Source organism: Siphateles boraxobius, unplaced genomic scaffold (genome assembly GCF_051911475.1).
Source record: "Siphateles boraxobius isolate OS27281-9 unplaced genomic scaffold, OSU_SipBor_1 24, whole genome shotgun sequence".
In the NCBI taxonomy this organism is placed as follows: Eukaryota; Metazoa; Chordata; class Actinopteri; order Cypriniformes; family Leuciscidae; genus Siphateles; species Siphateles boraxobius.
Window position 1 is genome coordinate 10,365,013 of NW_027508855.1, and position 26,319 is coordinate 10,391,331.

General features: G+C 37.5%; 1 protein-coding gene across 5 annotated transcripts in view; it reads right to left on the reverse strand.

The window, feature by feature from the left end:
- Positions 1-379: 379 nt before the first annotated feature.
- Positions 380-26,319, reverse strand: part of ssh1a (slingshot protein phosphatase 1a) — a 44,829-nt gene continuing 18,889 nt past the window's right edge. For 2 of the 5 annotated variants that reach the window (XM_077241397.1, XM_077241401.1), the window contains 13 exons: positions 16,503-16,603; positions 11,711-11,775; positions 10,525-10,646; positions 10,361-10,429; positions 10,067-10,132; positions 8,173-8,367; positions 7,629-7,722; positions 7,267-7,395; positions 6,844-6,890; positions 6,370-6,516; positions 6,074-6,274; positions 4,942-5,635; positions 380-4,842 (listed from right to left, as the gene is read on the reverse strand). In XM_077241397.1, coding sequence (XP_077097512.1) covers positions 3,760-4,842; positions 4,942-5,635; positions 6,074-6,274; positions 6,370-6,516; positions 6,844-6,890; positions 7,267-7,395; positions 7,629-7,722; positions 8,173-8,367; positions 10,067-10,132; positions 10,361-10,429; positions 10,525-10,646; positions 11,711-11,775; positions 16,503-16,603 — 3,013 coding nt within the window. In that variant the 3' untranslated portion in view covers positions 380-3,759. Of the gene's footprint in view, positions 4,843-4,941; positions 5,636-6,073; positions 6,275-6,369; positions 6,517-6,843; positions 6,891-7,266; positions 7,396-7,628; positions 7,723-8,172; positions 8,368-10,066; positions 10,133-10,360; positions 10,430-10,524; positions 10,647-11,710; positions 11,776-16,477; positions 16,604-26,319 lie in introns of all 5 variants that reach the window. The other 3 variants (XM_077241399.1, XM_077241400.1, XM_077241398.1) reach the window with 2 other exon arrangements.

A 26,319-nucleotide genomic window follows, 5' to 3' on the forward strand; every position in this document is an offset into this window, starting at 1 on the left:
ATAACTTTATTTCTTTACAAAAGACCATTTATAAAGTACCAGCTGCGTTTCACCCCTATATTAACAAGAAAATGAAATGCACAGATCGATCATGTGCACTTATTCTGAGAAGACTTGAAGGTCATTAACCCTCCTCTTGCAACCTCAAAGCCTGCAGTAAAACCTCTGACGTCATGTGTGCAAGGAGGTCTAGCCTGTAGTTGCATAAGCTGGCTGCTCTAACTGCACAACCATGCCAGAATATACTGAGCACAGATGGCACACTATGATGTCATAATACTATACTAGAGTGTGTTAACCAATCAAAAAAGAGTCTAAAATGGCCTAGATTCAAGTATTTTGCCAGTAAATGTAGCAAACATGACAAGAAAAACAAAAATGATTGCATGAAAAAGTTTATTCCCATAATAAACACATACAGTACAACAACAAAATGTACAAAGTGCAATATGCATTGAAACTACAGCAAATCTGCAGTACAAAGGAAAGAAAATTACTGCATACTTAATAATGAGAACAATGGTGACCTGGTGAGGGGAAGCGAGCGCACCTGTTTTGCGAGCATCGCAATTAATCAGCATTGCTAATTCACAAAATGACGCTCAATATCCAATAAAGGAAAGTCTATGGTTGATTTGGGAACAGAACCAATGTAACATTCTTTTAAAAAAAGCCAGTCTCTCCCATGCAAATAGCTTGAATCTATGGTGGTTCCATAAGCAAAAGCATCAACAAATGTGGCATTTAATATTGATTTTCAACACAAAACTTTGGTTATCACTTCATACTTGAAAAGCATTAAAATCCTTCCTTGCTCCTTTGGAAAGGAAAACCTCCCCAAACTTGACAACTCTACCAGCTTTCATGAGTTTGCAGTGTCTTCATCTTTAATCAAAATGAAATAATGCCAAATGTCAATGATCTGTTTCTATTTTCTCTCATACAACAATTACATTTAGGAGTGTACAGTAGGAAAATGTCTGCCAGCTTTAAAATGTGCCCATGTAACCCATTGGCCTCTGCCTTAACTGGCAACATTATCAAATGGGAGTCAACACAGAACAATGCCTTTAGTGCTTCTGGGTAAGGCACTTGATGTTGATGACACAAGACAATGCAGGCAACCAATAACATTTAATCTTTAATCTCTGACTCACATTTGACCTCAAAATGGCAAAGACTTCGGCGAGAAGAGGAGGGTTCAGGGCACATTCAAGAAGGATGCATGTAAGTGGTCATGACAGAAAACAGCTTTCTGGCTTATTTTTCCTCTTAGATTTTATATTCAGGCCCCAGAAGGAATATTAAATAGTGTTGATGCTTGTAAAATCAACCAAAAATCATTCAGGCAACCATCTACAGGATAGAGGAACTGATTCAAGTTGACTTTCAGATGGAAGTACCATGAGCAATTCTGTTATATAACCAACATATATATTTACATACAGTGTACTGCTGTGTATATGTGAGGAAGCGGAGACGTGTGTATATACTATGAGCCTGCTCATGTTTTTCAACATTAAAATGCACACACATTCTCTGAAAGGGTTTTGTGTTCATAAATAGTTCACAGTCATGGTGTAGACGCTGTTAAAGGCACCGCTCACTCGCACACACTCGCAAACTTCACATTTCTGTTGCTCAAACTCAATGTGGTAGCATAGATACTTGTACAAAATCAGTTTAAAAAATATTGGAAAAGTATGCTGCATAATAATAAATCTCAAGTACTTTAACTCGAGCTGTAATCAGATAAATAAAGGGTAAATAAAGGGCTGTTGACACCAGGATATGAACAAACAGTTGGATTGATGCATTGGTGGGTTTGTTATCAAAGCTTGTGTGATCACAACAACTGGTATGGCAAGTGTCCTTAGACACAGAAGTGATTATCACTGTCAAAAACATGTCTGGTACTTTTTTTCCCACCCCAAATATCACATAAAATCTATAAAATCAAGAACAAAAGAAATATATTTAGCTTAAATGCTTAAAATGAATCCTATGTTTAAAATTACCATTACTGTAATGCTTTAAAATATATATATTTTGTTACTTTATTGCAAAGCAATATATTCTTGATGTATTATTTAGATTGTAAAGTATTTATAAATCATTGTAATATTTGTTGTATGGCTTTTATTTTATGCCAATTCAAGTAGTAGTCGTAGTATAAGCAGTATTTTTATGATTAGTAGTAATTTAAAATGTCATTGTCATAAAAATGGGGTTCAGTTCCTAAATGCAAAATATAATTTAATATAGCTTAAAAATTTTTGGGGCGAAATGTGACCAGGACATGCTTTTGTGAGATTCACCCACACAGACACACGCTCACAGTTTAACAGTTATTGAAACCATGCCACACCTTTACCTTGTAATTGTTGTCTGATCTTGTTTCAGAGCGACCATTTTCAGTTCTACCTCTGTATAGATCTGTTTCAAAAAGTCAATCAACCTTTGATTTCATTATGGAAAACTGACAGCGAGTACAAACAGGAAAAAGAGATAGAACAGTAAAGCCATAACTTGGTGGGAATCATCAGCAAACTGCTAAAGCTTCAGTTCAGGTTGCATAAACAAGCCACTGCCTCAGGAAAAAGTCCTTAAAAATAACAGTCACTCTTTACATGGTTAAATGATTCATTTTCTATCACATTTGGAAACATGGAGCAGCTCTTCTGCTAGAGAAATTACTATGGAGGAGTTTGCAATGATATAACATTTCTACATGAACAAGTATGTGCTATTAGAGACTGTAACAGTAATAGTGACCCAAACGTTTCCCCAAAACCCAACCGTTATTTTGACAGCAACATGGACAGTCACATTCATAAGAACAGAAACTGCATCTATGAGCGTTTCAGTGGATTGAAAACAGCAGCTTGAAGTTGCCTCTGATTTTCTTATTGTCTTTCAACACCATCATCAAGTATTAAAAAGATGGAAGAATCCCAAAAAAATCTCCTTTTGGTGGTCCTCTATCAGCTTTCCCAATGAGCATCCACACACACACACTGCGTTGTGTGTGAACACTGAAGTGCTGCCAGTCATCCTGTTTAGTTGTCGGCCTGGCTTACAAACAGTACTGTACTGGTATGAGGTACTACTTTGAAACCTGTGAGTGAATCATCAGTGCTCTGTGAATGATAAAAGAGTCCATCAGTATACAAAAAACTTTCCTAATCACGGCAAAGAGTCCATTTCCTTTCACCATCCAGCCAGGAAGCATGAGCACAGCAGGGTGTATGATTTTTTTTAAACCCTTTTCAAATGTGTGACCATGTCTGAAGGAATCTGTGACTCATACCGGGCGACAATTAAGTGATTTATGGTGCGATAAATGGGTGGGCTGATGGAAACTTCACACAATAGTCTATTTTGACGCTTTCAAGTAATGGCCTCTGGGATGGCGAGTGCTTATTTTGCTTCAGAACAGCAGAGAGGAAGAGCAGTGAAAACCTCATGAACTGTTCGTCACTCAGTGCAATACACATCTATTGAGCCGGTCCAGAAGGTTTTGGATTCATTGAATATTATTTTTATATTCATAACAGCCAGCAACTCTTTTGTAGAAGACACTGTTTACCCAACTTGTTAGATTTGTTCACCTCAAGAACTTCTGTGAATGGCCAATTTCCCCCAAGTGGCTGAAATGTTTAAAAAATATTTAAATATAAATATCTCAGTAACATTGCTGCAGAACTCCAGCTGAAGTTGAAACCAAAGGTACTGTTGCTCTAAAACTGTTGCCCGCTGTCAGCTCTTGGACTCTTCAGGTCCAGCTTCGCCTTGGTTGAAGGCCTCCATGTTGGTGGAGGACGAGGAAGAGGGCCACGGTCTGCCCCATTCTGGGCTGAGTGAGTGCTCAGGTTCTGGGGACAATGACAGCATGAGAAGGGTCCCTGCATCAGAGGAGCATGCCGAGCACAAGTCCTCAGATGAGAAGGTGAGGCTGCCTAGTTTGGCGAGAGAGTTGGAACGCTTTAGTCGAGAAGGTACAGTAAGTCCTGCAAGTCGCATTCGGGCTTCAATTTCTTGGGTACGTTGACGCACAAGGCCTGGTTTGCCGCGTACGCTGCGGAGGCTGTCGCTGCTGGAGCTGCGGGTGAGTGTGGAACCATGCGGGGAGGAGACCGGTGTCTGGCCACCTGACCCTAGGACCGCCAACAAGACTTCATTCGTTAATGGCACTTCTGCTTCGGTAGCGAACTCTGCCCGTGTTCCAAAAGGCCTGTGGAAAGGGTCGGTTGGATCACTGGAATTGTTTGCTGCATCCTCGGTTTTGCTTGAACCTGCTCCCCGTTGCTCGTTAGCGCGTGCACGCTCCTGGAAGAGACCGGAGAGTATTTCCAAGTGCTCTTTTCGGCGACGAACAAGGCCAGAGCGTTGCAGCTGCATCAGGGTCTCTTGTTGTTGTGGAGAACAAGCGGCCTCCGCCTTCTCCAAGCCCTTCATCTCTCTCTCGTACGTTTGTAGAGCAGAGGAACCTTGTGCATCAGTCTTTTTCTGTCTGAAATCTCCTTCCCCTTTGGCCTCAACCATTGGAGTCCGGTTCAGAGTTTCTTTGTCAAGAGATTTGCTTTCTGGCTTATCTTTTTGTCCCGAGGGCATTGCAATGGCATCAAGGCACAGATCTGAGGCAAGCTTGCCACACTTGGCTGTCATGGGCAAGTTGGCACAGGGTGGCATCTGAATAGAGATATTGGGCACACTGTTGAGGGGTAAAGGGGCAAGGCCTAGTCTGTTAGTCTCCAACAGAGCACTCTGGGTGGGCTTGGAAGCGAACAACAAACCAGGAGCAAGCCTCGGCTTAGCAAGCTGCTTCAGATGGACACTTTCCTGAACAAGAAAAGACAAGAAAAACTATGTAATGGAAATAATATGTGATGCAAATGGTGCTAGGTGCTAATACTTGGTGCGATCATGCAATAAACTTACAGTGAGCTTTTGTTGCGTTCTGAGGTGGTTATTGTTGTTGGAGTTCTCATTGCACAGATGGTTCAGGCTTGCAAGATCAATCCCCTTTTCATTTGACAACTCCTCACTATCCTTCCTTCCTCCCTCATTTCCATCTCCTCTCTTCGCTCCCTCTGCTAACGCCTCCATTTCTGCTTGCTCTTTCTGAGCCTCCTCTTCATCCTCCTCCTCCACCGTGCTGAACTCCAAACGTAGACGAAGTTCCTCCAAAGGCTCCGCCCCTCGAGAAAAGGTTCGAGCGGTCGTTCCCTCTTCTGGGACACTGAAATGGGGTAAATGAAGGCTGTCGCGCCCCTCGATGGTTTCATCGTCAAGAAGCGCATCTTGCTCCACATCGGCAACCTCGATGAAGACGCGATCTACATCCACCAGAGGCGGTGCATGGATGGGCGTGGTAGGGTTGCTGTCGAGGGCCGAGTCAGACAGGCAGCGGAAGTAGTAGTGGTAGTTTTGTGGGTGGCCAGGGTCAAGATCTAGGCTAATTGGAGAGGAGTGGGCGGTAGGCTCACAGCATACGGTGACTCTGGGGTTTGTGGGGTCAGGGGTGACGTGATCCACAGTTTCTGCATTCACACAGCAAGGGGAAGCAGTTTGCTCACAGTCAGGGTGATCGCAATCTGAATCAGGATGCCACAGGCGGTTATGACGCTGCTTACTTAAAGGGAAAAAGACAAAGCTTTAAAACCTATGTACTTTCAAACCTGTGTGACTTATTTTATTCTCCAAAACTAAAAAAGAAGAAAGTTTCAGGAAAGAATGTTTCTTTGATTAATCGATTTGATTTGTCGTATTTATTTTATAATTTTTTGGGGATTAATTATTTTATATAAAAAGTTTATTTATTTATTTACAATTACTTATAATTTATAAATAACGAAAGAAAAGAATGTGTCTTGTCTATACAATGAAAGTCTATGTAGTCCAAAAGAAACACTGGGCCCTAACTTTTATTGTAAAAAAAACACAAAAAAAACAGACATCTTTCAAATTATCTGGTACACAGAAGAAAGTGTGTACAAATAATTTTTTGGGTGAACCATTAACAAGAAATACACATACCAGATTACAATAAAAAAGGGAATTTCTCTTGTACCTGGCATCCAGTATACCCTCATATTCCGCCAGCTGTCTCATGAAGCTGGCATTGGGACGGGTGATACTGCGCTTCTGTTTAACGAAGTTATATGCTTTCTCCAGAGTCCAGCCGTTCTCTTTCATTGCATATGCTATTACAGTAGAGGCCGAGCGGCTTACGCCCATCTTACAGTGAACCAAGCATTTGGATTGATTCTTTCTGTAGAGTACAGAACAAAAAACAGCATGGAGGGTGTGAAAAACCATAAGGAAAGAGAAAAGTATGTTGCTTATTTTTTAAGATAGGTGCCTTACTTTGCTTTGACAATAAAGTTGTAGGTTTCGTTCCAGTGAGCCAGTAAGTCTGTGGCCTCGTCGTCGTACACTCGGATGTTGTGGTAGCAGAATGTTCCTGGGAAAAAGTTATCTATTTCCCTTGTTACATTTAAGATGTAGCCGACCCTAAAAATAGCAATGAATTTAAATGAGGAGATGCCATTTACAAAATATAGAAATCCATATAGCATGCAAGTTTATTCTTGTTTCTTACATAAGGTACTAAAAATACACCCTGCTTCTTGCTGTAAAAGAAACAGCTTTGATGGCTTTACTCTGAACTTTAGCTGAAACGGGAGAAAATGTTGCCCTTTAAGAGGTGATATGATACATACTCACCTTAAACTTTCACATTTACTGAACATTAACCCATTTACAGAAGAAGTCTCTTGAAAAAAAACAACAGTATGGGAGGAAAACAAACCGTGGATGCCAGTAAAAGGTAAAACTCACCCAGTTTCCTGAAGTTCCTCTAGATTAGAAGCATTCCATTCAGAACCCTGAAAAATGACAATGCAAATTGGATATTGGCATCTAGAGCCCCATATATGACAAATATCATCTGCTTTTCTACAGAACTAACAAGCTTTACATTAATAAATTAAAACTAAATTCCTTGTAAAACAAGTGCTTCAAAATCTCAGATTTTATTTGCATTTTATTTTGTACGTAATTAACCAATCAGTTATTTGATGTCATTTGTCATAATTTTTTTTATTTTTGGACAATTAATTAATTAATTAGTTTATTTTTAAGGATTATTTTTAATTTTGGGGTAGGGTCAGCTGGGGGAGATGCGATTTGCTCATCGTTATATGATAAAAACCAATACAAAGAGGGGGAAACGGTGGGAGGTCTGATAAAAGCAGCACTAACCAGATAAAGGTGGTCAAAGATGAGAGTGGCTTTGTCCATCTGCCCAAGAATAAGCAGCATCTCATTGTCTATGAACTCTTTGTACTCTTTCAGGTTGCGGTTCATCTGTTGTTCCAACTCATTACGAATCTAAGGAAAAACACACATCATTATGGACTTGCAGACTCAACAATTGTTATGTTATAGATCCTATTTACAACTGTTGTTAAGATCAGTCTCCTGAAATCTGATCACGAGAGTTCAGCCGAGACACATTGCTGGATCCTGGTAGCAATCCTGTGATTTTGAGTCTGTCATGAAATATATCATTCAGTATGTTAGTGTGTAACTGCGTTTTTATGCACTCTGCATTTCCCGCTAACCTCTTTGGACGTGACATTTTCAAAGTCCTGGTACATCATGATACTCCTGAGTCTGGATTTGATTAAACATTCTGTCCTCTCCCTCTCTGTTGGCCTGGGAAACAGAAACAGAACACAATGTAGATCAAGGGTTCAAGAAAGGTTGTTGTTTTACTTTTATTATTAAATTAATATTATTACTGTTTGGGAAAATTCATAATCTTTAAAAAAAATTCTAAGCAAAATATATAAAAAGCATATACAAGAAAACATACAAAAAACATGTTGCACATGTTTGTTTGACCATCATGATTAGCTCAACACAGCAACACTAGCTCAACCAATTGCATTACGCCCTTCTCTTTTAAAACTTTACTCAAAGTGCATCTCCTCAGTTCCTACAGATACATTAAATTGTGATAACCCTCAACAAATATGTCTGGCTTTGCTCATGGTCTCAGTTGGTCACAAAGGGACAATGCAAAAAAAGTCACTTTAAAAAAAGAAAAAGAAAAAATTATAGAATTAAATCTGCCTGTGGTTTTCACAAGTGCCAAGGACTCACTTGTCAACAAAGACTGCAGGAGAGTCTGGTCGCAGTGTTTCCAGGTCCTGCATGGCATTCCACTCGTTGATGCAGCTCTGTTCAGAGCCGATACAGCTCTCATAGTACCCCGTCCACGTGAGCGCCATGCCGCCAGGGAAATAGTTGTACCTTCGTGACACCTCGCATGCCTTATGTAAAATCTGCAATGCAGACCTGAAGGAAGAGCAGTTTAAAGGTGAGCAAGATGGAGAGACCTGTGCAAATGTGTAAATGATCACGGTGCGAGTTTCTCTTTTTGGGGTCCATATGCTATGGCTTCACAATAAAAGAAATTATAATCTTAAAAAGGATCAAACAGTGTCTCAAATTGAGTTAAAAAAGACACTGGTGAAACAAAACACTAAACTCAGTTGATTAAGGGCATTTTCCCACCAGGATCATTTGTTTCAGGACCTCATGAGTTTTCTCCCTTAGATTCAGTTTGCTTAGGGATATATGAACAGCAATTGTGCTCAGATCTGCACCCAAATAATTGCAACATTGTATTCCCAGCTTCAGAACGAGCAAAAGATCTACAGTACAGGTCAAAATGCTATAAAACTGCATTGGAATCAGCACTCATAACTTCTGTTCACTAAAAAGTACCATGGTATTACTGTGTTTTTTGGACAGTATGTTGGAGATCCATGCAGTGCGTGGTGGATATGGTAATCGTTCAGTAATCATTTGTATAGTTTAATTTATTGGCATATCAAGGTGTCATTTTAAACATGGCCTATCTGATGATCTGATATTCACTACCATGGTACAACCACAGTACTTGTTTGAAGGGGGCACCAGATTGCAGTATGGTGCTCTATTATATTTAAAGGGATATTGTGTAGGAATTTCTCCCATCTAGCGGTGAAACTGTATTTTGCATTCAAACGAATAGTGCTCTCCAGCGCCTCGCTTTTTCAAATGCGTGTTGCATCTACGGTAGCTGTTATGTACCAAAAAGCTATGACAGGTTGTCTTCTAATAGCACTTCGTCGAGTTTTCCTTCGGGTGAACAGGTTTGTTATTTCAAACAAACTGCAACTTGACACAACAAACAAATGAATGTTTCAGTATGAATAATAATAGTATAGTGCTATGCAGCCTTTTAAACTTGCCGGGGCAGTGACAAGCGCCTCTCACTGCTCTGCTCCTCCGTTTCTGCTGCTTTCAGTTACGTGACGCTGGCTCTGAACGAAAACGCGTTGTGGAAACGCGTTGGCCTAGTACTTTTTGACCCTCTCTGCTATTATAGTTTTTCAAGATAGCGGAACTACATGGAAGCCTCCGTGGACCTACCCGTCACATGTATATAAAGATAATAAATTCTTCGTTTACGAGGATAAGTCAGATAATTGGCAGAGGTATTTGTACACCATTGAGGACATATTTCTGAATAAAAATATTGATTTTGGATAATAAAATACCTAAAAAAACTACACATTGCCCCTTTAAAGATGTCAAACTCCCAAAGCACCTGTGGACATTTGAAAAACAGTCCACTCATTTCATCTTCATTCCCCTGAGGAGCTGTTTTTTCCTACCCCAGTAACAAACAAGTGCATAAATTCACCCAGCCAATTAGACAGCGGCTCTTGGTGAAAAAAACTGTTTAACTTCACCTGATAAAGAGAGTTGATTATAAGATAAATAATAACATGAAAGAATGGAAATAAAGAGTTCTGATTTTTTTAGGGTGAATTAAGCACTTAAATGACCTCTTACACAGTTTTAACAAGTAAAACTGGTAAAAGGAGACCCATTGTTGAACATGACCACAAAATCCTTCTAATATGTCAGCATGTACCCGACTGACATTTCTAAAATGTGAATTTAAATTGCTCTAGTACATTAATTCTTGACTTTATTTTCTCACCACATGGCCTGGACCGACACCGGCTTGAAGATGTGCGTGCGCCCGACGGTAGTCATACTGAAGCCTCTGGAGACAGGAGAAGAGAGGTTAACTAAGGCCATCACACATTATTAAAGGACTACAACATTTCTAAATAACAATGTAAATAATGAATGCTTGTTAATATTGTCGGTCTTCATTTTCAGTGGACAAATCAAAATAGTTTTTAATTAATGCCATCTAGATCTGTGCATTAAATGCTGAAGTGCCCAGCAGCAGCATTTCCTCTCCATTCCCAGAGGGGGCAGTACTCACCCATCACCATCTAAATGAATTTTGGTGTCACTCCACAGTGGCAGCACCATCCCAATAGAGCAGTTCTTACTGTGAATGAAAGAAAAACACCCTTATTCTATGTCCTGTAATGTCCCTTCAGGAGGAAACAGAACTCCTAAACGGGTTTGTTTGATTGAAGTCACCTGTCTTTGTTGCTAAAGTCCATCCCCAGCAAGATGTTTTCCTCAGTGTCTTGACGGCCATTTGTGTAGACTACCACCATGTACCGCACGCGGTCTGACCACGCACTCTCTAACCGCACCGCCTACACATTACAGTTGACATAAGTTTTGTTTAGTGCAAAAACAGAGCCCAAAAACACAATATATTAAACATATTAATGTACTGAATTGTCTTACAAAAATAGATCACCTGAAAATGAAAACTCAGTCTTTATTCACTCACCCTCATGTCTTTCCAAACCCTTTTTTTTTCTTTTCTTTTTTTCTGAGTAACACAACAGGAGCCTTATGAAGAATCTTCACGTAGATTTTTTCCCCCATAGACTATCAAGCTTGTAAAGAGCTACTAAACTATATTTAAGTCTTCTAAAGCTGTGGTTCTCAACCTTTTTGACTCCAAGGCAAATATTCAAGACAATATTCAAAAGACCCTCCTATCTAAGCTGATATGTACCTCTGGTACTTCTATTGTGATAAAATGAATAAACTAAAAAAATGTTGTGTTTAATGTTGGACATCTTTATTTTTAGTCTTATTTTTTACTGTTAATTAAGATAGTGTTAATATAACTTTAACCCCTGGTTGAGAACCACGGTTTTTAATTCATACAGTATTGCTTTGTGTAAGGAACAGACTGAAATCACTGATGATCCACTGGAGCTATCAAAAAGACTGTAAAAATGACATAATTTGACACCAAACGCCATAGGTTTTTGTGATCAAAGTCATTGAAGGGAAAATTTTCAATATATAATAATGATATAACTGTCACGCAAAGGTACTTTATGGTTTCAGAAAACTTCTTGAACCATTTTTATGGTGCCACCACAAATCGCAGATATTTTAAAATTATTCTTTTGTGTTGAGTTTGGAATGTCATGAGGTTTAGTTAACAATGACAGAACATTTATTTTAAAGACAAATGCAGATGCATGCACAGAAGTGTCACAAGTGATTGACACTTGTATTAGTATATTTCACCATTGAACCCTCAGTAACAGCTAGTAAGACATTTAAACGTGCCTTTATACACACAGCAAAAGAAAACAAGCTTCAGGCAACACGTTGACAATAAAACCCATTCAGCCTGACTGCACGTAACTCACTGCCAAAATGTTAGTCATTGACAGCGTGTGTGTTCTCTCACCAGTTTGATGCGGTCTTCAGATCGAAGAATGTTGATCATCACCTGTAGATGCTGAGGTAAGTCACCTGTTGAGTGAAATCATCATTACAATCCAAACAAAACCATGACGACTATTTTGTTTACATTGACACCAGTGGCTTCTCAAACCCATATCGGAAATCTATTGAAGAAAAACAACCATAACAGTAAACAAGTTGACTTAAAAGTGATGTCATGAAAGTTAGGAGTGAAGTAAGGTTTATAAGAGCAAGCGTGCCAAAAAGAACGCCTGCTGAGTGATACGAATCAGTCTTTAATTGTTGGGTGGGAAGACAACGGTATGCTTTTGATTAACGTTCTTATAGCGCTGATGATTTTCACGAGAACCCAGAGTACAAGAGTCCAAACGCACAAAGGTAATGCGGGGAAAATGTGCTTTGTAATAAGAAAAATGAGTTGCTTCTTGCGTTTACATGTCTCATATAATCCTATTTAATTAAACGATAAACTTTGACGTGAACAAAGCAACTTTCGTCTGCATTGTGATCAGGTATGTGTAAATAAGTTCCACCCTTTGTGCAAAAGGTATCAATAATTATAAATCTGACAACCTGAAAGTCATCTTATTCTAGCCTCGCCCCTTTTGATGCAAGTCCATAAGAGATTCCAAGTCTTGAATACACACGATCTGTTTACATTTCATTCTCCTCCTCAACACAGACAGACTAACTCCTCTGACCTCTGACTATGGTGTGTTCCCTACCCAAACAAACCTCCTTCTACTCTTGTAGGCTTTGGCAGAATCAATGAAGCTATGATGTAACTGCTGTGGGACATGTGGGAGGCCAATCAAAGTGTACGAGGAGGTTAAGAACAAAGCCAGAAACGTGAAAACCAAATAAACTCAGATGAAAAGACAGATCTTGTCATGTATACTTAACAAAACAGATGATGTTCTCTATGGTTTATTGGCTGCTTTGCATTTGGGACATGTATGAAAGGAAGGGGTATGTTTTCTCCTCCAACAGAACAAGCCTCTTGGTCTTCTGGGTCTCTGTGACAATAATTTACATAACTTTACATGCTTATCTGATAAAAAAAAACTGATATGTAAAGGAATCACTAAGGCAGCACAGGATCCCAGGGCACAGCTTTGATCAGTAGCATGCAAGACTGAGAATCATCGTTAAAGGAATAGTTTACTCAAAAAAATCAATTTCATCGTCTTTTACTCACATTAATGTTGTTACAAACTTGTTTGAGTTCCAAGAAAGATATAACGAGAAATTCTGCAGAATGTACAGGTCTTTTTCCCTCCATGCAATTATAATGAATAGGGATTGAAGCTTCAAGCTTTAAAATAGAAGCAAAAGTACCATAAAGGTCATATTAAAATGATCCATATGATTTGTGTTATAATGAAAGTCTCTTGAAATCATATGCAGCACAAACTTGCTTTTGTGAAGCAACTCAAGTTTGATTCATTCACAAATTGTTGACATTGCGGTTTCTCTCACAAGTCATACGGATCCCTTTTGTTGCATTCTTTTTCAAGCTTAAAAGTCCTGTCGCAATTCACATTATATGCACGGAAAAAAGCCACCAGTACATCATTTATAAAAAGAATCTCTTCTTTTTCTTTACTGATGAAAGTCACGGAGGTTGGGAGCAACATTATGATGAGTAAATCTGGACAGAATTTGCATTTCTGCATGAGCTATTAGTTCATTAATTATTCTAATTTATTGAGCACAGTTTGACACAGCTTTCTCCAACAGTTATGATTTTGACAGTGATTTATCGTTTAACAACACGTTTTTTGTCATGATCTGTCAATATGACCGAAACTGAAATAGGATGCGTTTAAAATGAAAGTAGCCAAGACCTTATACTAAAACAAATCTGCTCACAACAATGATTTTTAAAAAAGAAGCCAAACAGACACAACACAACACTTTTATCTTTGTTTAATAATGCACTCACTTATAAGAGTCATTTTAAACATTATAAAATCTTAGTAAAAGGGTTTGAGTACTGAAATTTATAGTATACACTACCATTACAATGTTTGGAGTAATGAAGGTTTTTTAAAAAAAACAACAAATTAATTGTTTTTTTCAGCAAGGATGCATTAATTGATCAAAAGTGACAGTAAAGACTTTTATATTAAAAAATGGTCCATTTCAAATAAATGCTGTTCATTTGAGCTTTCTATTCACCAAAAATCCTGAAAAAGAATGCATCTTGGTTTACTCAAAAATATTACAACTGCAGCACAACTGTTTTCAACACTGATAATAAGAAATATTGGTATCTCTTTAGTATGGGGAACAAATATTCACTATTTCCATGACTTTTGCCTCAATAAACTCCTCATTTACTGCTTATTAATAGTTAAATTAGTAAGGTAGATTTTGTAGCGTTTAAGTTTGCGTATTGGGTAGGATTAAGAGATGTAGAATAAGGTCATGCACAATAAGGCTTTATAATTTTTTATAATACATGCTAATAAACAGCCAAAGTATAAAATGTTTCTTAAGCACCAAATCAGTGTATTAGAACGATTTCTGAAGGATCATGTAACACCGAAGACTGGAGTAATGATGCTGGAAAAAAAACAGCTTTGCAATCATAAGATTATTTAAAAAAAATATTAAAATAGAAAACATTTCTTTTAAATGGTAATAGTTAAAGTCTTCTGTCAAAATAATTCTAAAAATGTCATATCGACCCCAACCTTTTGAACAGTAGTGCATTTTTTTTTAAGTACATTGAACTATTTAATCTCAAAAGATTAGGAGAAATCTAATTCCTTATAATATGGCCCCTTTAAATTTGCCTTTGTGTTTTACTTGGACCTCTAAAGGACCTTTTCGTTATCTCATTATTTTACTCTGCATTTATGGCACAGTTGCAAATATTTATGGTGTATCTTGCTTTAGAAAGTTGGACAGTGTTTAATACATCACAGCTGATACTATTTTAGACTGTCTGTCTCCTGGCACCATGACAATGCAAATAGAGGTGACTGATGACGTCCAAAAAAAAAAAAAACCTGCCAGGACCTAACATCTAAAAGCATGGGTATTTAATTAAAGAGAAGATATTTTAGAGCTTGATTTACCTTCAGAATGAGTACCAAGGATTTGCCTCAGGAATAAATGTTAAACGGTGACAAGGTCTTACTGAGAAAAAAGCAGAGCTATTCTTACTGTCAGAGAACATTTTGTGCCCAGACTGCAACAGAGGAAGAGAAACCTTGCATCGTCTAGTCTAGTCTCAGCGGAGACAGCTGACTTCTCTACCTTTGACTGCTGTGATGCAATTGCATTTTTTCAAATGATCTAATTCTTGTAATCTAATTCCAGATCTTCTAGATTGTCTGCATAAGTCACCTTATAGGAAGTGTTTGTCGTGTTCATCTTGTGATTGATGGGCAGTTGAGTTAATTATTCGAACATTTCACAAAAAGCTCATGACTCAAGCGAAGCTCAAACACTACGCACCCCTAGACAATGTAAAAACAAAACCACTCGTCAAACCTGTGTTAACGCACCTGTGGATCAGCACTATATCTGACACATCAAATCGAAACCTCACATCCCAACAAGACAGCGTGATATTAGCCAACTGACAAAACAGATGCTTGATGATATCAGATGATATGAGGGGCCATTAAAAGAAAATCAGTATAAACTTGCTGTGATATGAAAAGCTGTCTGAAAGCGTGGCGAGATAGTCAGCGCATAAAGCCTCAGGGTTTGTTGTGTCTGCATGGTGTTTAGTTTCTCTCATAACAGATTCAATTCACCCGAAGCAACACCCTTCTGTTTAGCAGTAAACATGTTTAATAAATTCAACGTGTCACACATGTTAGAAGGTGCTGGACGGATGGCGGCTGGGACATCTGTTGTCATGCATGTGTGTTTGCGTTGTTACTGAGGAGATACACTCTTTGATTGACTGATTAAATGTGTCCAATGAATTACACAAATGCTTGTTTTTCTTGCAGTGGTTTTGTATTGTAGTTTTAAACAACTGCAGATAAAAATGGATAATTTTTATATATATATATATATATATATATATATATATATATATATATATATATATATATATAAATAATTTAAAAAAAAAAGAGTTTAGGGTAAGAAAAAGAGTGTATGACTATGAACATACAGAGTTAACAGTTTGTGCATCATAAACCACATAAAATAGAGATGTCCCATTCTGTGTGCCCTGTCTATAAGAAGTGATGTTCTCAGTCCCAACGTGCTGAGCTGAACTGCTAATCTGGCTAATCCACATACAAACACACACACACACACACGTCTGGGACACGCTTAGCCAGCACTGAGTCTGTCCGTCAGCCAGACAGCATCTGCTGCAGAATTTTGGAATTTCCCTCTCAGGACAGACGGTATGATTTTGTCAAAGGTTTAATAGACATAGCCGAATCTAGTAAGATTTAGTAGGTTTTTGAATTGAGAACTTTTAACAATTAATCGTGCTGCTTGAAAATTCACCTCTACAAAAATTACTATAGTAACCATTATTTCCACCAAAACACGTTATTGTCTGTAATGTAAAATGACAAACTTCCTATCTTAATTATTGACTTAGGACTTGAAAAAGTTATATTAGGCCCTAAAGTACAGTTAATACAGGATCGTTAATACACAGTTGACTCAAATAACAGTGAGCATTCAAAAACGTCACTTGCACTTTGGCTGCTTATATAAATTGAGTGATGTGTGATGCAAGGGAGGAGACAGATTGTATACAAACCCCTCAATCCCATGCATGGACTGACCTGCATGCTTGTGGTGAGGATGACCTCTCGGACCCTGTGGACAACTGCCCTGCTGCAAAAACAGAGCGGCCCCCTTGACCATGAAGAAGCTCTCACTTAAACTGTAAAAGATGGAGGGAAAGAAAGGGTAGAGAGGAGACAATGTGAGAAACAACTGCAACAATTGACCAAAACATGCTTGCATGACAGTTTAGACAACAAAACCCCAGGAAATAAAAGTTGTGGAGTTGGATTTAGCGCAAGCATGTGGGTTTTTCTTCCTTCCTTCATATTCTTCTTGTTTTTCATATTTTTATTTATAAGAAAAATTGAGTCCTGTTCACTGGTTCATATATTCATATACTCTCATTCAAAAAATTTGCTGAATTTGAACAAAAATCTGATCTTTGCTGAAGAGAAGGTTGAAAAGAATAGCATTTAAAAGAAACAGAAATATTTTGTAACATTATAAAGGCCTTTACTGACACTTTTGATCAATTTAATGCATCGTTGCTGGAAAAAAGTATTAATTTATTTTAAATAAATCTCACTGACCCCAAACATTTCTACAGTGGTCTACAAATATACATACATTTCATTATGCGTGACATAAATGTGGGATAATGTCAGTAATCTGAAAAGTTGTTAGTGGGTTTATGATAAATACATACGGCTATGCGTCCATTCTTTCCATATGAAAACAAAACACTTTGTGAATGACCTATGACTGTCTATCTATAATCCTCTAGGGTTGAATTTTGCATGTTATACAACCCATCTCACCATCACTCACCCGTCCCGCATGCTCACGACATGTGCTTTAGGTCTGTGATTTTAGGTGGGGCAATAATTAGCCTTACATGCAGTTAAACACACTTATAGAAATGTGAACCACCCGAGGCTTATTATTATTATTCTAATGCACTCTGGCAAAAGTAAGTTTTAACGGAAACTCTGTGCTGGGGAAACTAGGACTACAGCTGGTAAGGTGAGAAATGAGCTCAATATCTTGCAGAGAAGCTACTGAGATGTAATGAAAACACTCTCGTCTGTTATCCTACTGTCATAACAGGGCAGGGATTGTTCACATGAATTAGTCTGAACATGGTGTTGTACATGACTTTGGTTGACAGTTTAATGAACTGTGTGTGTGTGTGTGTGTGTGTGTGTGTGTGTGTGTGTGTGTGTGTGTGTGTGTGTGTGTGTGTGTGTGTGTGTGTGTGTGTGTGTTTAGGGACATCCTCATTTGTAAATCTGGTATAAAAATAAATTGACGTTTTTTTAAAAAGCAAAAAGTTTTGTGTGATGGGTAGGTTTAGGGCAGGGTTAGTGTAATGGATAGAATATACAGTTTGTACTGTATAAAAACCATTACGTCTATGGAATGTCCCCATTTAGATAGCTAAGTAAACGTGTGTGTGTGTGTGTGTGTGTGTGTGTGTGTGTGTGTGTGTGAGAGAGAGAGAGAGAGAATGGCCTCTTCTTTGCCTGTGGATTTATTGTCTATATATACACTCACAAACAATACATCAGAGACAGAAAGAGTGAGCAAAACACATTTTGTGATGAATGCAATTCTCTTATACTACTATATTGTTAACTACAACTGGGCACTTGAAAGCAGTTGTAGAAACTACTACTAGCCGCTACCAAAATAACTAACCCATTGAACCAGTTTAAATATCACCAAGGCTCTATTATTTGATACAAATTGTGAAATTTTATTTCAATTTAAAATAACTGTTTTCTATTTTAATATATTTTAAAATGTAATTTATTCCTATGATAGCAAAGCTTAATTTTCAGTCTTCAGAGTCACATGATCATTCAAAAATCATTCCACCATGGTGATTTGTGCTTCCGTGCTTCCCTATAATGAATAGGGCTCGCACCTTGGGATTTCAAGCTTTCCTGTTATATCCAGCCACCATGAAGTTGACAAGAGGATCCGACCAAAACCTGTTTACTGAGCCAAGTGAGGCGTCTAAGTTTATCGATTCCTTTGATTCACTCAACTCGGAAAATGAGACCTCAATTCTGCCATGACTGTTGTAATGTTAGTTATGTTTACTTCCGAATGTATGGTATGAGGCGCTGTTGAGCGCTTGACGTCATTCAATTCAAAAATAAGAGACGTCTACAGGTGCGACCTGATTTAGATTTTTTGACTCTTTAATTAATTATCGTCCTTTTTACGGCTTGGAGGCTTGTCAATTTTTTATTTGGTAATAGTACGCTGTTTTGTTGTTCTTTCGCACTAACAGTTAACTTGTAAAATTCGTTGTGATTCCCTTTTATTTATCTAGCCAAATATAATAAAGTAATATGATTTATTATGCTCAGTAGTGTTACTCTTGGGGGAGCGAGCGAAGGACAATTATTTGAGTTGTTGACAATTTTGCCTTGTTTCAATGCAAGATCGTATTTTGTATTTATTTTTTATTTTTATTTTTATTTTGTGTGTGTGTGTGTGTGTGTGTGTGTGTGTGTGTGTGTGTGTGTGTGTGTGTGTGTGTGTGTGTGTGTGTGTGTGTGTGTGTGTGTGTGTGTGTGTGTGTGTGTGTGTGTGTGTGTGTGTGTGTTCGTGTGTGCTTTGCATGTTGGTTTGCTCTCATATTCTCCTTACCCCAATTTACTACCATTATTGTAAATCAGACATGTCCAGTTGGTTCTATTTTGGCTTTTGCTTTTCAAACTGTAATCAATGGGCAAAGGTCTAAATGTAATTCATTTAAACATTCGCAGTTTAGTTCCTAAAATTGATCAACTAAGGGCATGGCTTGTTTGTAATAATCCCAATATTATAACATTATCTGAAACCTGGCTAAATGAAAATATAGCAGACTCCAATGTTAAACTGGACAACTACATCATATATAGGCTAGATAGAGAATCTAGGGGAGGTGGGGTTGCAACTTACATTTAATCAAATTTGAAATCACAATTAACTATTCCTAAAGTGAAACCTGAGCTTTTTGAAGGTATCTTTGTTAAGGTTATTCTTCATGCAAATAAAGAATTAGTAATTGGCAATATATATCGCCCACCAACATCTCCTAAGCTAGAGTCTGTTCGAAACATCCTATTCACTGTTTCATTGTTTGGTGACTCATCAGAAATTGTGCTTTTGGGGGATTTTAATTTAAACTGGACTGATCCTGGTACTCTCACGGAACGTAACATGTTCAATGGTTTAAATTTTACACAAATGATTAAAGAGCCTACTAGAATCAGCCCAAGTTGCAAATCTCTTCTTGATTGGATATTAGTCACACGTCCCAGCAGAATAATTAAATCTGGTGTTCTCTCGGATTGTTTCAGCGACCATTCTATCATATCTATCTATCAACTCCCCATCTTCCTCCAAAATTTATTAGGATCCGTGACATGAAATTATTTAACAGTGATTTATTTATAAATGATGTGAGAAGGATAAATTGGAATAGATTTAGCCTAATTCCTGACGCGGAAGCTGCCTGGAATTTTTTTATTGTGAATTTGTGCAAGTAATTGATAAGCATGCCCCATGGACAACTATTAAGGTCAAAGGTCATCATATACCTTGGGTAAATGGGGAACTTATCAGTTTGTTTAAGCAGAGGGATAGGGCGTGGAATAAACACAAAAAAACAAAACTGGGAGGAATACAAACGGCTACGAAACACGTGCACAACCCAAACAAGAAATGCTAAAGCCAATTACTACAGAAAAAGTTTGTCACATGACTTCAATAATCCTAAACAATTTTGGACAAAAATGAATACCTTACTTGACAAGCCGAACAGTACCAGGAGTAACATGACATTTAATAATGCAACTGTTAATGATCCAGCAGTTATCTCAAATGCATTTAGTTTGCATTTCTCCCAAACACCTCAGGTACAGTCATCGCTCTTTCACCCAGAACCGACTTTTAATTCCCAGACCTACGACAGTTCTTTCACATTCCGACAGGCTAGCTCAGCTGATGTCTAGCTGGCCATTAGCAAGCTATCCTCTAACAGTGGACCGGGCCCTGACGGCATTGAGGGTAAGTTTATCAAAATTTCTTCACATGTCCTCTCCATTGGCTGAGCTCTTTAATCTGTAATTTCTAACCCATGAAGTGCCTCTGGCATGGAAGTGTACCAAAGTCATTCCATTGCATAAAGGAGGGGACACCCAAAACATGAACAATTATAGACCTATCTCAATAATTATAGTATTGTGAAAATTTTTGAGAAAATTATCTTCGATCAATTATCTAACTACCTTTCTGATAACAATTTACTTTCTCAATGCCAGTCAGGTTTCAGGAAACACTACTCAACTACCACTGCTCTTTTGAAATTTACAAATGATATTTTCACTAGTTATGATAACAATATGAGTACTGGTGCCATCTTCTTAGATCTTACAAAAGCGTTTGATTTAGTTGATCATTATCTACTCCTGGATAAATTATATTCAATTGGCCTTTCCCGCTCATCTCTTCTGTTGTTTAATTCATATTTCCATCACCGCCGCCAATGTGTGTCCTTCAGGGGCAGTCAGTCGAATTTACAGGTGTAGATAAAGGCATACCCCAGGGTTCTTCTCTTGGGCCTTTGTTATTTTCCATTTTTATTAATGACTTGCCACTCTGCTGTTCAGGATGTGACGTTCATCTTTACGCAGATGATACAATTATATATTGCTCCAAATTGAATATTCCTGACATAAATTATTCCTTACAACATGACTTTGATTCCGTACAGCAGTGGCTGTCATTTAATCGACTGCTGCTGAATAAGTCAAAATCTTACTGTATGCTTTTCCAGAAGAAAGATAGAAATAATCTTAATCTGCATTTTCTGGATTCTTCTCCTTTAGAGTCAATTGAAAAATTTAAATATCTCGGTGTTTGGCTAGAAAATGATCTTTCATTCAAAGCTCATATACACGCGCTTAACAACAAACTTAGCTTTCGTCTTAAAACATTATATCAATCGATAGACTGTTTTAACTTTCAGGTTAGGAAAAGAATAGTCTCCCAGTTGCTGCTACCTATACTGGACTATGCAGATATTATATATGCTAACACTTCTGCCACTTGTCTACACTCTCTCGATGTGGTATACAACAGCCTGTGCCGATTCGCCCTTCGCTGCCCCTATAGGACACATCATTGTGTGATGTATGACCAGCTGTCCTGGCTTGTACGCTCAGCCAGAAGACAACATCATTGGTTTCAGCTTATATTTAAATGCATTTACTTTCAATATCCATATTATTTAATCGCAATATTTAGTGCCTTACAGTTCACAATATAATCTTCGTCACAACGAACAGATCTTCTTTACTATCCCTAGAGTTAAGAGAGAAATTGGGAAATATGCTTTCTGTGTTAAAAGCCTCTCGTGATTGGAACAGCCTTCCTGCATCTATCCGCTCGCTTACGTCTTTTCCTCTGTTCCGAACTACTTTGTTAACACATCTTCAGAATACTTGTCTATGTTTCTAGCATTTCAGATTTAGCATTGATATGTGTCATGTTATGTATGGGTGTATGAATGTGTATATATGTAGAAATATACATATCTAGTGATCTAGATCTAGTGTCAACTTTGTCAGTTATATTTGGGATTATTGTGTTTTATGCAATATGTTACACCAGTTGTTCTCTTACATCTCACACTTAACACCACTCTTAAAATGCTTGACTTTCAGAGCACCATCATGCTTAGTCTAAGATTAAAAAAGGTTTTACTGTTTAGTGGTATACATACCACAGTTAGGGAACCGCTGTTATTTACTTTAACTCTATCTTTGAAGAGTGGGGATAGTGAGAGCTTGTGTGTGTGTGTGTGTGTGTGTCTGTGTCTGTGTGTGCGTGTGTCTGTGCGTCTGTGTCTGTGTCTGTGTGTGTGTGTGTGTGTGTGTGTGTGTGTGTGTGTGTGTGTGTGTGTGTGTGTGTGTGTGTGTGTGTGTGTGTGGTGTGAGGGGGTGCATGGTGTGAATGAGTGTGAGTGCGTGCGTTGAGGTTTTTCTTGTATCTTGTATTTTGTATCTACTCTGTTGTTTTGCTTTTCTATATTGTTTGGACATGATCCTGAGGACCCCCATGAAAACGAGACGTTTCATCTCATGGGGCTGATCCTCTAATAAATGTCCATAAATAAATAAATGTGGTGCTCAAGAAACTTTTTTTTTTTTAACTGTTGAAGACAGTTCTGCTGTTTAATATTTTTGTGGATATTACTTTTTCATGATTCTTTGATGATTAAAAAGTTTTACATTATAAATGCCTTTACAGAATCAATTTAAAGCGCACTTGCTGAATAAAATCATTATTTTTCTTTAAAAAAAATTGCATTTCATAACCTGAGTATTGATGAGCGTAACATTAGTACTTGACAAGAACAAAACAACCTGCAACTCACACATCCATGTCATACGACTTGTCAGGCAACTAGTTGTTGACTGTGGCTTCATTCATTCAGCACACTTCATCTAAACATATATGTTTACTCCTCTCTAAATCACTCTCACTCTCTAGAAAATGCAAGGCAGTCCCATAAGTTACAGAATGAGGTTGTCAATCTCTTTTATACATGAACTGTTTGTGAACAGAACTGTAATCAACTGACAACTGTATTCTGCTTTTGTGTGAATACAGCCCAATTACATTGCAGTATGTTGGCCATTGTTCTCTCTAGTTACCATTTTTGAACCTTTAAAAAGATATCAGTGGACCACTACGGAGAACACAGAATTCATGCTAAATAGGCAATAGACCATCATTTTTCTGAGCTTCCTTAAGACTAACTAGTTGACTAATTCAGACAACCCAAAGGGTTTCACAATTTTGAAAATATGTAGTTTCACAACTCTACACTAATCTGTAATCTCATTTCAATAAATGGTTCATGCTAAAAAAATAAATAAAAAGAAACTGTCAAACTTAATAAAAGTAAAGTAAACAAAGTATGAAATGTACAGCAGCCATCAAACTTGAAATCTAGATAATAGAAGTGTACGTTCAGAGAGATCACCGACTGGCTATTTAGGAGTGGCTCCTCAAAACCGTCATGTTCTAGTCAGGAAAAACATTTCGGGGTCAGATTGTTTTCTCGCCCTGCTGTGGCTGTGACCCTCTGCTGACTCATCCCTCTCATATTCCCTGACTGGACTTCCAGTGTCTCAGCATTCAGAGAAACAACCCTCACACGATCAGCAACCAGCAACAAAACTCGCATTGTGCCCCCACCCCACCCTTCTCTTTATTTCTCTCCTACTTCCTCCTCCTCCCTTTCTCTTATTCCCTTCTTCAACTTTCTCACCCTCCCTCCATAGGACTCGAGGGTGTCAGCGGAACGCAGCGGCTTTTGTTTCCATCCTCCTCTCTTTTGTTTCTCCTCTCCCTGCAGCGCTCTCTCTCTGTCCGCCCCTCTGAGCGATTTATGTGAAGGCTGGAAGCAGCTCAGCACCGTTGGGCTGATGGATTGAGTCATGACTGGGAGACAGACAGCTGAAAATGACGATACACAAGCCTTGAGCAGAATACGCTCACCTCCAAGGGTGTAATTATGATGTGAGTAAGAGTTTTGAGAAGAAACCGCTCTAAAACGTCTGTCCACGTTTCAATTGTATGTTTAGAGTCCGCCCCAGATGGATACTTGGCATCTGGTGTAGGATGAACAGCCCTTTGGTAGAAATTCTGGAATCAAAACTACAGCGAAAATATAAACTTGTCAACTTATTTTCCTGATGAATGTCACAGAAATTAACTTTGGTATACACTTTGCTGTAAAAATAATATATATATATATATATATATATATATATATATATATATATATTTTTTTTTTTTTTTTTTTTTTTTTTTTAACAGAAAAAGAGTAAAAACCTGTTAATTGGCTAACTATAAAACTTAAATGGTTTAATATTGCACTACATGTCATTTTACTGTAAAATAATGTATGGATCATGGGTTTTGGAAGTAAAAACCTTGAATTTATAGTGAAAAATTCCCAGAATTCCCTGGATGAGACAATATATGATTATATTTCATTTTAATTTTGTCATTTTTAATGAACATGTTGCATTTTATGTTATTTAGTTAATGTTCATTGCATCATTTAGGGTCATGGACACTTAATTAATAGACACAGAGAGAGCAGGCAACATACTGTATGTCCGGCAAAGACTGAATAAATTACAACTAAATAATATATAGGGCAAAAAGAGACAGCAAACACAAATATTTTTCAGCTTTCTGATATTCAAAATACATCCAGTATAAATCAATCAATATGTATGCATTTGCCTTTTAATAGCTTATTTTCAATAAGAGGATCAATCACTTCAACCAAAAAAATTTGTGGTAAAGTACATTCAAATTGTTCAAAAGCAAGAAGTAGGCTAATAATTTAAAAAGTGAAAAGAAAAAAAGAAAAGAAAAATCAACAAAATGTATTCCATTGTTTTTAACAACTTTGCAATGCTATGTAAAAAATATAAGGTAATAAACCGGCAATACGTAAGAGATGAAGCTACAAATATAATATATTAATTGAATCCAAATGATTCTTGGATGCAAACAGACAGTTTGAACTGAATAATGAAATTCAATGAATTTATCGACTCCAATACTGTTTTTGCTACTGAAATTTAAACTATAAATTTTAATGCTCACATACTTCTGAGTCAGAAGACAAGGAATGATCTACAAATTAGTATACCAATAATGGCAATTGTGACCAAATAAAGTGCATTTAAAAGTTGCAATATATGCCAGCCCTATAGAGGCACAACTTTTGAATTAACTCTTACTCAATTTCTCCAAAAATACTTTTCATATCACAGCAAAGCACAGTATCAAGCACACAGGCCGAACAACTCCACATGACAGTCAGTAAATTCACCTGAACGTCATAACTAATTTGGCCAAGCATCATCTCCATCTGATAGTATTTTGATAATGACCATCTGCAGGAGTGGTATGTCCACTCTTATATAATGCACTCAAACCTAAGGCAAATACAAAACACAAAATTGGACAACCACATGCCTTTCATTCAAATATGCAAACATTACTACCTCTCAGGTAACACTAAGAGCAATAATAAAAAGAAAGTTTATGATGTGGCAAGGCCAGATTTTACAGGTCAAAGCAAATCTATAATATGTGACCAACATAAAGAGCAAACACACATGTAAGCTGAAAACTGTACTCATCTTCAGGCCTCTGATAAATATGAGGTATGAACGTTGCGAGCAGCTCTAACTGGGTCAAACATCACCTGTAGTCCAGGTAGAGGTTTCCAGCTCTGTACTACACGCATCAATCACCATACTGTCCAGAAGGTACAAGGCGATCCAAATGCCCAAGACAATTACAGAAATTACTTTTATTTTGCATTTTTCTAATAAAATAAATTGTATTTACTAATTACATAAATGTTTGATGGATTTTCTGAAAGTAAAAAGTGACAGTAAAGACATTTATAATGTTACAAAAGACTTACATTCCAAACTTTCAGTCACACTTTAGATTAGGGTCCAATTCTCACTATTAATTAAGAGTTTTGCCTCAATAAACTCCTAATTACTGCTTATTAATATTTAGTAAGGTAGTTGTTAAGTTTAGGTATTGGGTAGAGTTAAGAGATGTAGAATATGGTCATTCAGAATAAGGCATTAATATTTGCTTTATAAGTACTAATAAACAGCCAATATCATAGTAATATGCATGATAATAAGCAACTTTAATAGTGAGAATTGGACCCTAAACTAAAGGTTTACCAAAGTTTCAAATTATCCTGGGAAAAATGGTTTCCACAAGCAGTACAACTGGTTTCAACAATTATAATAATAG